Source organism: Medicago truncatula, chromosome 3 (assembly GCF_003473485.1).
Source record: "Medicago truncatula cultivar Jemalong A17 chromosome 3, MtrunA17r5.0-ANR, whole genome shotgun sequence".
Lineage (NCBI taxonomy): Eukaryota > Viridiplantae > Streptophyta > Magnoliopsida > Fabales > Fabaceae > Medicago > Medicago truncatula.
In genome coordinates this window covers 32,019,497-32,035,665 of record NC_053044.1, presented here as the reverse complement: position 1 = coordinate 32,035,665, position 16,169 = coordinate 32,019,497, and the positions used below count along the sequence as shown (strand labels likewise).

General features: G+C 34.6%; 3 protein-coding genes across 3 annotated transcripts; 2 read left to right on the top strand and 1 right to left on the bottom strand.

The window, feature by feature from the left end:
* The first annotated feature begins 2,331 nt into the window (after positions 1-2,331).
* Positions 2,332-4,841, top strand: LOC120575775 ((3S,6E)-nerolidol synthase 1). The gene is made up of 7 exons (XM_013605064.3): positions 2,332-2,402; positions 2,507-2,777; positions 2,871-3,246; positions 3,338-3,556; positions 3,769-3,907; positions 3,998-4,255; positions 4,377-4,841. The coding sequence occupies exons 1-7, from the start codon at positions 2,400-2,402 to the stop codon at positions 4,668-4,670; spliced, it is 1,560 nt and encodes a 519-aa protein (XP_013460518.2). The 5' UTR covers positions 2,332-2,399; the 3' UTR covers positions 4,671-4,841.
* A 4,225-nt stretch (positions 4,842-9,066) lies between these two features.
* Positions 9,067-11,632, top strand: LOC120575746 ((3S,6E)-nerolidol synthase 1). The gene is made up of 7 exons (XM_013605062.3): positions 9,067-9,238; positions 9,347-9,620; positions 9,699-10,074; positions 10,166-10,384; positions 10,514-10,652; positions 10,744-11,001; positions 11,126-11,632. The coding sequence occupies exons 1-7, from the start codon at positions 9,236-9,238 to the stop codon at positions 11,417-11,419; spliced, it is 1,563 nt and encodes a 520-aa protein (XP_013460516.3). The 5' UTR covers positions 9,067-9,235; the 3' UTR covers positions 11,420-11,632.
* Positions 11,633-13,870: 2,238 nt separating this feature from the next.
* LOC25489181 (deoxyuridine 5'-triphosphate nucleotidohydrolase) lies at positions 13,871-14,645 on the bottom strand. The gene is made up of 2 exons (XM_013605061.3): positions 14,373-14,645; positions 13,871-14,281 (listed from the first exon to the last, which is right to left on the bottom strand). Exons 1-2 carry the CDS (start codon positions 14,578-14,580, stop codon positions 14,037-14,039), a joined length of 453 nt encoding a protein of 150 aa, XP_013460515.1. The 5' UTR covers positions 14,581-14,645; the 3' UTR covers positions 13,871-14,036.
* Between the last annotated feature and the right edge of the window lie 1,524 nt (positions 14,646-16,169).

Genomic DNA, 16,169 nt, shown 5'->3' with positions numbered 1-16,169 from the left:
AGAGAGAGTTAAACAGAGAAACGCTGAGAGACCATCAAAGAAGAAAGGAGCTAACCAAACCATAAAGGAATGAAGTTATTAAAATTACTCGGGCATTTGCTTTGAGTTTTGGTTCCATGGAAGGAGGCAAACAATTACTAGTTACAACATGTTGACAAAACTCCTTTAAACTTGCAATTATCTAAATATTTGAAAATTCCAGAGTGCAGACTAAGGTCTGTAATACCAAGCTTGAAATCAAAGAACCAAAAGTCAAAACCTAAAAAATCTCATTAGATCCTCATTTCCCTTTTGCACTAAACATAAAATAACATTAAGGGTCTAGTTCTGAAATTTTTATGCTGAAATTTTTGTTTTTCTAGCTCTGTTAATATTTTAAACAAGTTAAAAGCTTACCCTAACCAAACCATAAAGGAATGAAGTTATTAAATCAGGGGCCTGGTGATAAGCATTATTAAATTAGAGTTTACTCTCATTACAGGGTGATCGGTCATGGTTCTTGGCAAATTTTTAACTACATGTGAAGCACAGGAAAAATATGCATCTCGGTTCTAATAATCATTAATCAACAAAGCATAAAAGTTTCGTCTCAGAATATCATTTTTCATTCTATAATAAATGATTCATGACAAGGTAAATACGGGGGTGCTGTTTATGGATCCTATGTGTAATCATGTTATACCAAATAACCTGAAGGAAAACAAAATATGGATGCACTTGTAATTGAATCTTGAGTTAGTGTTTTTTCTTTCTGTTGATTGTAATTCAAAGTAGAAAATAGGAAGTAATTGTTGCTTGTAATGTAGCTTACAAGGTTGTTAATAGAGACTAGAAGTTAGTTAGAGTTTTTCGCTGAACTTGAATGTTATTGAATAACAAGTGTCTTTCATATACTTCTTTCTCTCTCCATTTCCCAAATAAATTGACCTTTGTAACACCGACACTTCTAACGGAAGACGTGTCCGGTGTCTGACACATGCTTGTTTCTGATACCGACACATGTAATTACATTCAATTTTGTCATTTTCTCAAATTATTACCGGTGTCCACGTGTTACATGATCGTGTATGTGTTAATGCTTCATAGGTTTTAACTCAAGCTGTGGATATGGAAAATTAGTTGAATATGTGATATGTTTGCTTTTTGTGTGATGTATTCTGTTTATATATATGAACCAAACATTTTATAGAATCACTGTTATATTGGCATTCATTTAGAATCACTTTTTCGCTTCAGCAGAGTATGTTTAGGAGTCTTTTTTGGGGTCCATGTGAATTTTAACCGATTAAAGTGTGTTAAAATATGTGTTACTAGCATTGCTCTTACTATATAGTGAAGAAAAGAGAAATGTTAAAAACATTTTCATTCTAACACACTATGCTCTAACACTTATTTTTTATTGAATGAAATTAATATAAGTCAAATATTTTAGAAATGAGTACCACTTAAAGTAGCGATCACGTGGATATTTAACATAAGGTTTTTTCTAGATTACCTTTGAAGTATGATGGGTAATTTACCCATCAACCGATGAAAATGAACAATTTATTGGTGGGGTCAAGATAGTTTATGGATACCATCTAAAAAGGTGAATGCTCATTGATTAAGGTAAATTACCCACCAATAAGAGAGTAAGTATTAGAGAGAGTGTTGTTAACATTCTCATAAAGAAAAATCATATAGAAATTTATCAAGAACATCAACCAAAGCGGCTTCTTTACCTTTACAATTTACTTTATCTTCTAAACAAATACATTACGAGGAGCGATAGTAACACACTATTTAATACACTATCTCCAACACATTCTCTAATTTGTTGCAAGTCAAATGAGTTATATTAAATCATGTAGCTCCCATTAATTTAGTGAGGCCCATTTAAAATCCAACCAACTAAAGAGAGTTTGTTGAAAAGAGTGTGGTTCTTGCATAATTCTTTATATTATATTTGAATGTTCAATAGAAACTTTAAATTAAACCAACAAATTCAGATCAATCTAGAGTGCCTCACAAAATAAACAAGTATTAACGTAAGGCACATTTTTTGTGTGGAAGAATGGGCATTGATTATATATTTTAATAAAAGAAACATGTTCTCCTTTAAATTAATATTTGTTTTGTTATTTAGTGTTGAAAAGTCATGAATAGACAACATGAAGTCAGCGACATAATGCATCAATATTATAACTAAATAAATTAATGTGTTACAATGCACATGCTGCATACACATGCTGACCTTCAATCTACCAGTAGCTCAAAAGAGCAAATATGAAACGAGTGCAATGTTAAACTATAAATAGCTCAACATATCATTCCCATTTCTTCAAAATAATCATCTTAACAATCCCCAGCTATAAACACCGAATCAAGTCTGTTTTATTATCAAAGCATTAATTTCTAGAATGGTAAGTATTTTAACTGAAGTACAAATATATACAGTTATTCTAAACTTAGTTACAACATAGCTTTATTTCAATGTTCTGATCAATCTGCACTTTGACTTTTTCAGGATGTTACATATGTTAAGCAAGCTTTGATATTTAAGCAAGTTTATAAGAAACTTGTTAAAATCGAAGATTCGATGGAGAGTTTTTATTTGATCGATATCATCCAAAGGTTTGGCATTGAACACTATTTTGCTGAGGAGATCAAAGTGGCTCTTGAAAAGCTACATTTGATATTGAACACCAATCCTATTGATTTTGTGAATAGCCATGAACTCTATGAATTTTCACTTGCATTCCGCTTGCTGAGACAAGGAGGCCACTATGTCAATGCAGGTTAGTTTAATTCGTACCCTCTCTACATTTGAATACATAATTTTACTATAGGAGTATTTAGTAATATAGTGACTAACTATAATTGTTGTGTAGATTTATTTGACAGCTTGAAGTGCAACAAAAGAATGTTTGAAGAAAAACATGGTGAGGATTTGAAAGGCCTCATTGCCCTTTACGAAGCATCACAACTAAGTATTGACGGAGAAGATAGTCTTAACGATGTAGGATATCTCTGCCGTGAGCTTCTACATAATTGGCTATCAAGAAACCAAGAACATAATGAAGCTATACATGTTGTAAACACTCTTCAGAATCCTCTTCACTATGGCTTGTCAAGATTTATGGATAAAAGCACATTCATCCATGATTTGAAGGCTGAGAAGGATTTGATATGTTTAGAGGAACTTGCTAAAATCAATTCCACCATAGTTAGGTTCAGGAATCAGAATGAGACCATTGAAGTTTCCAAGTATGTTTTCTAATTAAAAATCTATGTTGACCTTATAACTATTCAAAATTTAGATAGAAATCACTAATGTAATTATTCTCTCAAATGATAGATGGTGGAAAGAACTTGGACTAGCCAAGGAGGTGAAGTTTTCGGAGTATCAACCTCTGAAATGGTACACATGGCCCATGGCATGCTTTACAGATCCAAACTTTTCAGAACAAAGGATTGAGCTCACCAAACCTATCTCTCTAATTTATGTCATTGATGACATTTTCGACGTTCACGCGACATTGGATCAACTTACAATATTCACAGACGCTGTTAACAGGTATTCAATTTTGAATAAATATATACATCTCATAATTTAGTTAATTCATATATATAATTATAGTCATAAACTAAGTGAGGCTTAATATCATAATTTTCCACAAAGGGTTTGTAGCGCATGATCTATAAAAAATATACCTCCTATATACAAATATATATAAATATTACATTCATGCTTTACAGTAATACTTACTATGCAATTTTTTAATTCAGGTGGGAATTCACTGGTACAGAGCAACTTCCAAACTTCATGAAAATAGCTTTGAATGCACTTTACGACATTACCAATAGTTTTGCTGAAATGGTCTACAAAAAGCATGGATTTAACCCTATAGACACTCTCAAAAAATCGGTACACTAGCTATCTGTCTTCTTTATTTCATCATATATATAAATTATTTTTTCAAACAACTGAGTATATAAAAATATTTGTGCGAAACAGTGGATACTCTTATTGAACGCTTTCATGGAAGAGGCCCATTGGTTGAATTCTGGACACTTGCCAAGAGCAGAGGATTACTTGAATAATGGAATCGTGAGCACTGGAGTTCATGTTGTGCTTATACATGCATTCTTCCTGTTGGATCATGTTAATGGTATAACAAAGGAGACAATTGATATCTTGGATGAAAAGTTTCCAAATGTCATATATTCAGTGGCCAAAATTCTTCGTCTCTCTGATGATTTAGAAGGAGCTAAGGTATGAAATATGTCTCCTAAATTATATTAAACAAATATTTGATTAAATTGTTCAACCAATTAACGCAATTGTAAAATGTAAAGTTCTAATGATAAGAATTATTATCCATGAATGAATGCAGAGTGGAGAGCAAAATGGTCTTGATGGGTCATACCTTGATTGCTACATGAGTGAACACCAAGATATTTCCGGTGAAGACGTGCAAAGACATGTTGCTCACATGATTTCAAATGAATGGAAATGTCTCAATCAAGAAATTCTGGTTGCAAATCAGTTTTCATCGTCATTTTCCAACTTTTGTCTCAATGCTGCAAGAATGGTTCCCCTCATGTACCACTATAAGAGCAACCCAAGCCTCTCTAATCTCCAGGAACATGTCAAGTCATTGATTAATGTTAGTGTTGGGTGTAATTAGTACATTTTCAGATATTGTGTTCTGTTGTTTATGTACAACATATTGATTTTGTAATTTAAATTAGGCAATATTGTTCTCATGGTTCTCTTGGTACTAATGACCCATTTGTTTATTGGTACTCAAACCTTGTACTTCAATGAAATTATAAGCATTGCAATTGGACTTTCTTAATCTTACAGCTAACTACACTATTATGGTCATCTAGAAAATAATAGCGAAAATAATCTTACAGCCAACCTACAGGTTCCTTGATTTGGCCCATACGAAAGAAACAATGAAAATATTGGTGAAAGTGAAGTGTGCCATGTTTCTATCAAAAGCATAATATATACATATAAGAATTCATCTAGAAGAAGGAAACCAATTCTAAAAGGTATTATTCAGGGCACTAGTAATAAGTTGAAGATGCATTACTAACTTATGAAGGAAAATGCCTAAATGGTGCCAATTTATTTAACGTCACGAAGAACCATCAACAATGCTTTTTTAATATCACAGTGGTAGGAGTAAGATGATAAAGAAAAGTAATCATGACAAAAATAAGGGAAAGTGAGGGACCGATAATGAGAGCGGATGTTTCTTCTCCTATGATGTTCAGACTAACGGTGTTATTTGGTTGTTATTTTTACTATCAGACAGATAATTTTTGTGTAAAATTCCTTTCTGAGAAAAAAAGAAACAGTTCTTGTGCCACATGACTAAAATGAATCTTATACCAACTAAGTTGCTTGTGCTCCAGTGGCAAGGAGCTCCTTTCAAGAACGCACCCGGGGAATACTGGGTTCGATTCCCAGGGGAAACAACGCTTGGCCAGTATGCATGCCTCTACGCACGAGCCGGATTAGTCGCCCACCTTTGGTGGGTCGGAAACCGGTGCGAAAGCCAAAAAAAAAAATGAATCTTATACCATGTTGTCAAGGTGACAGAAGCAAAAGCTATGTGCCTGTAATCCAGTCAAAACACCACCAAAATACACAGCCATTGCTCAAACTATACACAGACTCACACAACCGCACCAACACTCCCAGAGCCGAGAGCAGAACAGCAAAAACAGATGCCCCACAGCAGCTGTTCGGGCACAATAGCAGACACCGCAGCACCAAACAGCAGCTGCTATAGAAAACTAACAACAGCCCCCCTCTCACTAGACCGAACCAGCCCCTACCAGCTAAACCAGCCGCAAAAGACATTCCGTTGAGCACCAACACCATTCATAGTACATGCACGTAGGCATAGGGATTCTCTACAAAGACCAACGCCACGGCAAAATCTTGATGTCATGCACAATTTCGTCCACATCCGGGTTCCGGGTATTAAACACTTTATTGTTCCTCGCAATCCACAACACCCACATCGTTGCATGCCAAATGAGTCTTAGGCCCTTACAAATTTTCTTATTCCGCACACCCTAACCCAACACTCCCAATGCACAAATAAATTAGGCGGAATTAAGAGAATCCTCTCCCACCACCGCATAATACCTTGCCACACCCTACCTGCTACATCACAATGAAGGAAAAGGTGAGTTGAGGATTCATCCACCCTTTCACATAAAGCTCACAACCGAGAAGCCTCCATGGGTAAGACATTCCTAACCGCGAGATTAACCTTTGTTGGAATTCTATCATAAAGGAGCTTCCATGAGAAAGCCACCACCCTCGAAGGTGCCGGACTTTTCCATATTTTTCTAAACACTCTTTTGTCCGTCTCACTCCAGAAATCTTCCGTCAACACAATGCCCTCTAATTTTCCATATGATGACTTAACGGAAAACATCCCCGACTCCTCCAAACCCCACTTCCACCTATCTTCCTCATGAGACCAAAACATACCTTCCAAATCTAGCAATAGATTTGGAAGAGTTGCTCCTCCCAATCAAAAATGTCCCGCCTCCACTCAAAACGCGACTCCGTTGAAGAGCCTACCACCTCCCCTATATCACCTACCATCGATTCTTTTTGGTTTGAAATCGAGAAGAGTCTTGGGTATTTACTCCTAAAAGTTGTATCCCCTCGCCACTTAATATTCCAAAAACTAGAGTTCCTTCCATTGCCAATGATTCTAGTTAACTCCAAATTAAACCACCCTTGGGCACCAAAGTTTTCTAAATTTACCACATCCTTCCACCAAAGAGAAGCACACCTCCAATTTTAAGTCATCCCACCATCCAACATCCTAGTAATACTTGGACCATATATCTCCACCAAAACATTCTTCCATAAGGCTTCTTCCCCATCCAACAACCTCCACTTCCACTTTGCCAACAACCTAACATTTAGGATTCTAACATCGCGCACACCTAGACCACCATTATATCCTTGTGTTGACAAACCCATTTCCATCTCACCCAACTAATCTTTCTACCGGCTCCCACACCTCCCCAAAGGAATTCTCTTTGAATTCTCACTATTCTCCGCCAAGCTTTCACTGGCATCTTCAAGAAAGACAAGTAGAAAATAGGAATCACATTTAACACCGAATTTAGGAGGATAATCCTACCTCCCAAACTAATGTATTTATGCCCCCCAAGATTCCCAAATGCTCCACCAACGGCTCCCAAGTCATGAAACTTCTCGGATTAGCTCCAACCGGTAACCCCAAATAATCAAGAAATTACAAGCCATTTCCAAAATATCATTTGGAACATTAACACCAATCAAACATCTCTTAAAAAAATTAATCTTAAGACGCGACGCCGTCTCAAAACCTCTTAACACCGTCTTCAAGGATCAAAGATTATCAACCATTGCCTTACCAATACAAAGAGTGACATCGGCATATTGTAGGTGAGAAACCACTAAACCATTTCTTCTAAACTCAAACCCTTAAAAGAGATTAAGTGAAACCACATTCCTCATTACCCTACTAAAGTCTTCCGCCACTAGCAAAAAGAGAAAAGGAGCTAAGGGATCTCCTTGTTTAAGGCCTCTTTTAATATTAATCTCCTTTGTAGGGCTACCATTGACAAGGATCGACATACTTCCCCCCCACACACACACCTTCATTCAAGCCACCCAATTCGGACACTCTAAAAAACTCCAATCCACCGAATCATAGGCTTTCTCGAAATCCACCTTGAAAATCAAACAAAGCACAATTATTGATTCTTGAGTTAGTGTTTTTTATTTCTGTTGATTGTAATTCAAACTAGAAAATAGGAAGTAGATGTTGCTTACAAGGTTGTTAATTTGAATGGTTACTTGCCATACAAGTAACTACGGTTAGTGAATGTTATCCTCCTCTATAAAAGGGGTAATACACAGTTTTAACAACCACTTCTTCCCTCAACAATGTCATTCAATAACAAGTGTATTTCATATACTTCTTTCTCTCTAATTTAATAACAAGTGTCTTTCATATACTTCTTTCTCTCTAATTCATCGAGGCATTGTTTGCGAGTTTGGGGGAAGGGAGGGGAGAGGTTTGGAGAAAAAGGAAGATCCGGGAGGAATAAATAGATGACATTGAGAGTAAAAGACTTCGAAGGGTTCATTTTCTTCGTAATACAAAATCCTCCTGATTTGGAGGAACTCAAAACTGGAATTGAAGAGGTTTATATGAATTCTTCAAATTTAATCTATGTAGTTATACTATTCTCGAAATTAAAAATATGTCATTCTTGAAACCAACACCAAATAAGTTTTTAATATGTCATTCTTGATTCAACATATTACTACTATTTTATAAGAAAAAGAAAAAAACAAAGGAAGTTTGGTAAAGCACAAGCGCTTAGCCTCTCACAGCATGACGGGATAAAATTCAAATTTGAATTGTAAGAAGTGTCCATATTTAGTATCGTGTCCCAAGCTGCATACAATCACGTGTTTACCAAAAAATGAAGAAAAATGAACCAACGTGGCTTCTTGACCTTTACTACTTGCACGATCGACTAAACATATTATATTACATTTGGACGTTCAATATATATAAGCAATAAATTAAGATTGATCTAAAGTTCCTCACAAAATAAACATGGAATATAAGAAACATGTTCTCCTTTAAATTAATCGTTGTTATTTAATTAATGTTAAATAGTCATGAATAGACAACAGCACATCAGCAACATACTATAACAAGCATTGCCCAACTATAACTAATAAAATAATATGTTACAATACACATATGCAGCATACTATAACAAGCATTGGAAAACTATAACTAATAAATTAATGTCTTACAAAAGAAAAACTACTAATAAAATAATGTGTTACAATACACATATGCAACATACTATAACAAGCATTGGCAAACTATAACTAATAAATTAATGTCTTACAATACACATATGCAGCATACATATGCTGACCTTCAATCATTCAGTAGCTCAAACTAACAAATATCAACTATGTGCAATGTTCAGCTATAAATAACCATCTTTCTTGAGCTATAGCAAACCACTTCATATCTTAACAATATCCCCAGCTATCAAAGACAGTTTTTTAAATCGGCCACCTATAAGTCGGATCTTGAACCGATTTAAAAAGTCATTTTTACCTGATTTAAAAAGTGTTTTCTGTACTAGTGCGAGTCTGTTTTAATTTACTATCAAAGCATTAATTTCTAGAATGGTAAGTATTTTAATTGAAGTACGAATATATACAGCTATTCTAAATTTAGTTACAACATATATAGCTTTATTTCAATATTCTGATCAATCTGCACTCTTACAATTTTAGGATGTTGTATATGTCAAACAAGCTTTAATATTTAAGCAAGTTTATAAGAAACTTGTTAAAATCGAAGATCCGATGGAGAGTTTTTATTTGATGGATATTATCCAAAGGTTTGGTATTGAGCACTATTTTGCTGAGGAAATAAAAGTGGCTCTTGAAAATCTGCATTTGATATTGAACACCAATCCTATAATTGATTTTGTGAGTAGCCATGAACTCTATGAAGTTGCACTTGCATTCCGCTTGCTGAGACAAGGAGGCCATTACGTAAATGCAGGTTTGTTTAATACAGATCCTCTCCATATTTGAATATATATATTTAGTAATAAAATGACTAACTATAATTGTTGTGTAGATTTATTTGACAGCTTGAAGTGTAACAAAAGAATGTTTGAAGAAAAACATGGTGAGGATGTGAAAGGTCTCATTGCCCTTTACGAAGCATCGCAACTAAGTATTGAAGGAGAAGATAGTCTTAACGATGTAGGATATCTCTGCTGTGAGCTTCTACATGCATGGTTGTCAAGAAACCAAGAACATAACAAAGCTTTATATGTTGCAAACACTCTTCAGAATCCACTTCACTATGGATTGTCAAGATTTATGGATAAAAACACATTCATGCATGATTTGAAGGCTGAGAAGGATTTGATATGTTTAGAGGAACTTGCTAAAATCAATTCTGGCATAGTTAGGTTCATGAACCAGAATGAAACCATTGAAGTTTCCAAGTATGTTTTCTGGTTAAAAATAGATGTTGACTTTATAATTATTCAAATTTTACATAGGGGTAACTAACGTAACTATACCCTCATTTAATAGATGGTGGAAAGAACTTGGACTAGACAAGGAGGTGAAGTTTTCAGGGTATCAACCTCTGAAATGGTACACATGGCCTATGGCATGCTTTACAGATCCAAACTTTTCAGAACAAAGGATTGAGCTCACAAAACCCATCTCTTTAATTTATGTTATTGACGACATTTTCGATGTTCACGGGACATTGGATCAACTTACAATATTCACAGATGCTATTAACAGGTATTCAATTTTGAATAAATTTATACATCTCATTAGTTAGTTAATACATACATATACCTATGCAAAGATATACAAATATTACATTGATGCTTCACTCTAATACTTACTATGAAATGATTTTTGATTCAGGTGGGAAACCACTGGCACAGAGCAACTTCCAAACTTCATGAAAATATCTTTGAATGCACTTTACGACATTACCAATAATTTTGCTGAAAATGTCTACAAGAAGCATGGATTTAACCCTATAGACACACTCAAAAAATCGGTACACTTACTATCCGTCTTTTTTATTTCATCATATATATAAATTATTTTTTTCAAACGGCTGATTATATAATAATATTTGCGTGAAACAGTGGATACGCTTATTGAACGCTTTCATGGAAGAGGCTCATTGGTTGAATTCTGGTCACTTACCAAAAGCAGAGGATTACTTAAACAATGGAATAGTGAGCACTGGAGTGCATGTTGTGCTTGAACATGCATTCTTCCTTTTGGATCATGTTAGTGGTATAACAAAGGAGACAATTGATATCTTGGATGAAAATTTCCCAAATGTTATATATTCAGTGGCAAAAATTCTTCGTCTCTCTGATGATTTAGAAGGAGCTAAGGTAAGAAATATGTCTCCTAAATTAGAATATATATTACACAAGTATTTGATTAAATTTTTCAACCAATTAACTCAACTGTTAAATGTAAAGTTCTAATGATAAGAGTTATCATGGATGAATGCAGAGTGGAGATCAAAATGGTCTTGATGGGTCATACCTTGATTGCTACATGAGTGAACACCAAGATATTTCCAGTGAAGACGTGCAACGACATGTTGCTCACATGATTTCAAATGAATGGAAATGTCTCAATCAAGAAATTCTGGTCACAAATCAGTTTTCATCATCATTTTCCAATTTTTGTCTCAATGCTGCTAGAATGGTTCCCCTCATGTACCACTATAAGAGCAACCCGAGCCTCTCTAATCTCCAGGAACATGTTAACTCATTGATTAATGTTAGTGTTGGGTGCAATTAGTACATCTTTAAATTTTGTGATATGATGTTATTCATTTTGTAATTTATATTGGGCAATATTGTTTCATGGTTCTTCAGATTATTTCAATACTTTAGTATATTATATCGATCTACATTTGGAACTAAACCAAAAATGTAGTACTAATTTCCCATTTGTTTATTGGTACTCAAACTGTGTACTTCAATGAAATTATAAGCATTGCATTTATACTTTCTTAATCTTACAGCTAACTACACCATTAAGGTCAGCACTAAACTATCCTGATTCCTGTCTTCTATTGAATGAACAAGTGGAATTTCAAAAAAAAAAAAAATTATCCTGGTTCCTTGATTTGGCCCATACAAAAGAAACAATGAAAATAAGAATTCATCTAGAAGAAGGAAACCAATGCTAAAAGATAGTAGTATATTTCAAATATGGAATAACATGAGCACCAGAGGAGTAGTTTTGATGAGTCACCAGAAGCAAAGTCCTGAAATCAAGAATATTGTCAAACTTCATAATCTAAAAAATCCCCTTATAAAATTAGATTAAGTATCTAGTTCTGAAAATTGCATGTAGAAATTTTTGTTTCTCTAGCTCTGTTAATATTTACAAAAAGTTGAAATCTTACCTCTAACCAAACCATAAAAGAATGAAGTTATTGAATCAGGGGACTAGTAATAAGCTGAAGATGCATTACTATATAAGATCACTAAGATCCATCAACAATAAGGAGGGGGGATAAGGAAAAGGCACAAATAAAATTGTGAACAGAACAGACTCATAACCGCAAGTGCTTAAGGCATCTGCCTAATTGCCAATCATAGCAGAAAAGGGAAACTAATAACTACCAAAACTTAAAGAAGGATATGCTTCAATATGGTTCAGCTCGTAATTTAGACAAAAAATAATAATTTCTAGGTGGGATTTTCTCTTATGTTGGAACACTAGAGAAGAGATGGAAAATAAAGAGAAAGAGAAGAACCAGTAATGAGAGCTGATGTTTCTTCACCTGTGATGTTACTTGGTTGTTACTGTTACTAACGGGAAAAAAATTAAAAAATTCCCGTGCCAAGTAACTAGAATGAATCTTATACCATAATGTGAAGGTGACTAAAGTAAATGACACTAAAGGGTTTTTGATTGTCATCACATTGTTGAGATGCATTTAATCAGTATAAGTCGATTATTCAATTATTGTAAATGTTACTTGTTTAGATATCGAGGCACACTTTCAATTACAACTAATTATGCGAACTGTATTTTTCTGATTGTGTTTAATACTCCCTTCGGTCCTATTTACAAGAGACAATTTATTTTTTAGATGCATTAAATAATTTATGTATTTGGTTTAGATTCTTGACTAGATACATACATTATTCAATGTATATAAAAAGTCAATTTTCTCTTGTAAATAGGACCGGAGGGAGTTTCATTGCAGGATGGACGTTGAGTGTGGTTTGGTCAAGGTTCTTAGCAAATCCATAACTTCAGGTGAAGCACAAGAAAATATACCAAGCTTTTATAGGATGCATACTCATGTATCTATACAAGAAAGCATAAAAGTTTATTATCTATCATTCTATAATGTTTTTGAGTTTACAACAGTATCTATTCATGAAACCAAGCTTTTATAGGATGTTTGCTCATGTATTAGAAGCAATGGTCACTGTCATATTTCTTTAAAATATGGGATTTAGCAGTCTAGGATATGTGGTTGGCTAGCATTGTATTATGATGGCTAGTGATTTCTTTGTGTTTACCTGATAAATGATGCATTCATGAAATTGAAGTTGTTAACAAGGTTGGTTTACTTTGTCACCAGATTATAACAAATGAAAAAGTGCTGTGTGCATAGAGCAGTTACTAATCCTGATAGAGCAAGGCTCTGTGGCAACATTTCAAGACATTGACCCAGCCAAGACAATCAAGATCTCCCCTGGTTTTGAATAATCAACGATACATTGCTAGCTAAATACAGGGGTGTTGTTTATCGAGACTATGTATCATCATGGTATACTAAATGACCTGAAGGGATTGTTGACAACCCCTCATTCACAGTTGGGAAAAATCAGACCTACCAAGGGAGCTGAAGGGATTGTTGACAGCCCCTTATTAACAGTTGGGAAAAACCAGATTGTCCAAATTTAAATACAATACTATAGCAGCTCTAATCCGACAGCATGAACACAGGGATTACCACAATCCAAATTCATATTTGGGGTTCAATGAAATGTTGTTGGCCTGATTATTAAGGTGTACAACATGATAAATAGCGAAGGGTGATGTGCTCGGCATTGGTTTAGATTGATCTATTGGTTCTGTATTATTGGTTGCCTTTCAATATAGTGTATGTTTACTGTTATTGCTATTTGGTTGGTCTGCATAATTGCAGTGATTATATCAAACTATTGGTTAATTAATCCTTTCATATCATCATGTGAAAAATATACAGGGAACAATCAAGGATAAACAAGAACATAAAATGAGAAAATACTCAATAATATTCTCAGAATAGGTTCCTTAACACAGCAAAATAGTAAAGATTAACACTTTAATACCCCAAGTACACACACCTATATGATTATAAAACTATTAAAATTAATCATTTTCTAACTCAAACTCAAGCTCAAACTCAAACCCCAGTAGATCCAAAACCACCTTCACCTCTAACAGTAGAATCCAAATCCAAAACCTCAGAAACTTCCGGAGTAATAATCTTCTCAATAATCAACTGAGCAACTCTATCACCAACTTTCACTTCAAAATCAACATCAGAATGATTAAACAGTATAACCCCAACAGGTCCTCTGTAATCAGCATCAATCACACCAGCACCAACATCAATCGAATGCTTCCATGTCAAACCAGATCTCGGAGCTGCAAAAATCATTCAATTCAATCAAAAACCCTAAATTCCAGAAACCCTAAAATTCAAAAATTGGGAAAGGGGAAAACAGTAATTAATTACCAACACGAGCATAGGTTCCTTCAGGGACGGCGACGGAGAGATCTGTGGGGATGAGAGCTTTGCCGCGAGCCGGAACCTTTGAATCGGCGGCGCTGGAAAGATCGTATCCGGCGGAGAGAGGGGAGCCGCGGGAAGGTATAACGGCTTTGTCGGAGAGTTTCTTCACTCGGAGAAAATTGGATGAAACGACGCCGTTTAAGTTGGACATTGTTGAAAAGCGTAAGAACGAAAATTGAAAGTGTGTGTGAATGTGAAGAGTGAGATGAGAGTTGAGTTGTTTATATAGAAAGTGAGAAGAGGAGTGTAAGAGTGTGTTCATGGCGCCAAATTTTCCCGCTACATTCGTTTCTAATTACTTCCGATTGATGATGAGTTGAAGAAAATAAAAGAAAAGAAAAATTAAAATTAAAATTGTTTCATTGCCTTTTTAAAAATTGTTTTTCTATTTTCAAAAATTAGACTTGTTTGAATAATTGTTTTTGTAATTACCACCAAAAAAAATGTATAATTGTTTGTAATACTTTCTAAGAATCATCTTCATTCTTCATTGTTGACAATTTTGATTTTTTTTATTCTGTGCTAATCATACAATTACCATAAGAATGATGTCTGTCTAAAGTTTAGCCCTCCAATTTTTTAAAAAAAAAAAGTAAAAAATTAAACATTGTAACTTGGAATTTGAATAAAATTAATTTGCTTAATTATTAAATATATAAATGAGTCTAATAATTTACTCTTCATCAACTTATTAAAAATTTAATTCTTAATCAATTTAGTGTATGTAATAAAAATATAGATTAATTTTTATCTGTTGACTGTCATTTTTTTTTAAGTGTATCTAATTTTATTTTTTTGAAGAAGTTAAATTAGCTCACTTAAATCAGCATCATAGAATCCAATGTGAGACCTTGAGAAGAAGTACATTGTCTCGTCCCAAGTCAATACCACTAGGCCACTCCAAAGGGGTTCACATGTATCTAATTAAATGATATCATATTGTCACTTTCTTATATTTGTTCCTAAATGATACTTCATTCGTTTCATAGTGAGTGAAGGCACATTTCGACCTTTAATGTCTTTAATCATCTATTATCAAAAATTATAAAATTTGATATTTTAAAAATATTCATCGAGACAAATCCAACAACATCTTACATGTTATCATTTGTCTACATATATTAGTAGAAAAATATGGGGAAAATCCAAGTAATTGGACTCAAGTGGTTAATGAGCTCCACCAATGACGAATTGTTCATAAGAAGTACCTGAGCTTGATCGTTCGATGAAATTATTCTTAGGTAGACTTTACTCATCTCTTGATTGAACTACATATTACCGTAAGTAAACCTTTGAGTGTAACATCTCATACTGCTTTCAAGATTACCGACTGACCCCACAAACCAACACGAGTCTTTTCAGCGTGTTTTGTCCTCACTCGCACGCTTACCGGGAAACTTCCCCGTAGGTCACCATCCCAAAATTGCTCCAAGTCAAGCACGCTTAACTGTGGAGTTCTTATGGAATGAGCTACCGAAAAGAAGATGCATCTTGTTGATATAGGTAGTACCAAACAATTCTTATAAGCCTTCCTTCAACCATGCAGTCCCATACCTGCACGGCCTCAGGAACCCTCTCATTCCGGTGTGATTCAGTTCCTCTAGAAGTTGTCAGTAGCCGCTCATTGTCGTGCCTTGTGCACCGGCGACCACTCCCCGCCCTCGTCAGTCTTGGGTGTTACATTGAGCATTCAAAATATCCTAAGAGGATACGCTTTTGAGCTTTGGCATCAAATTTCTT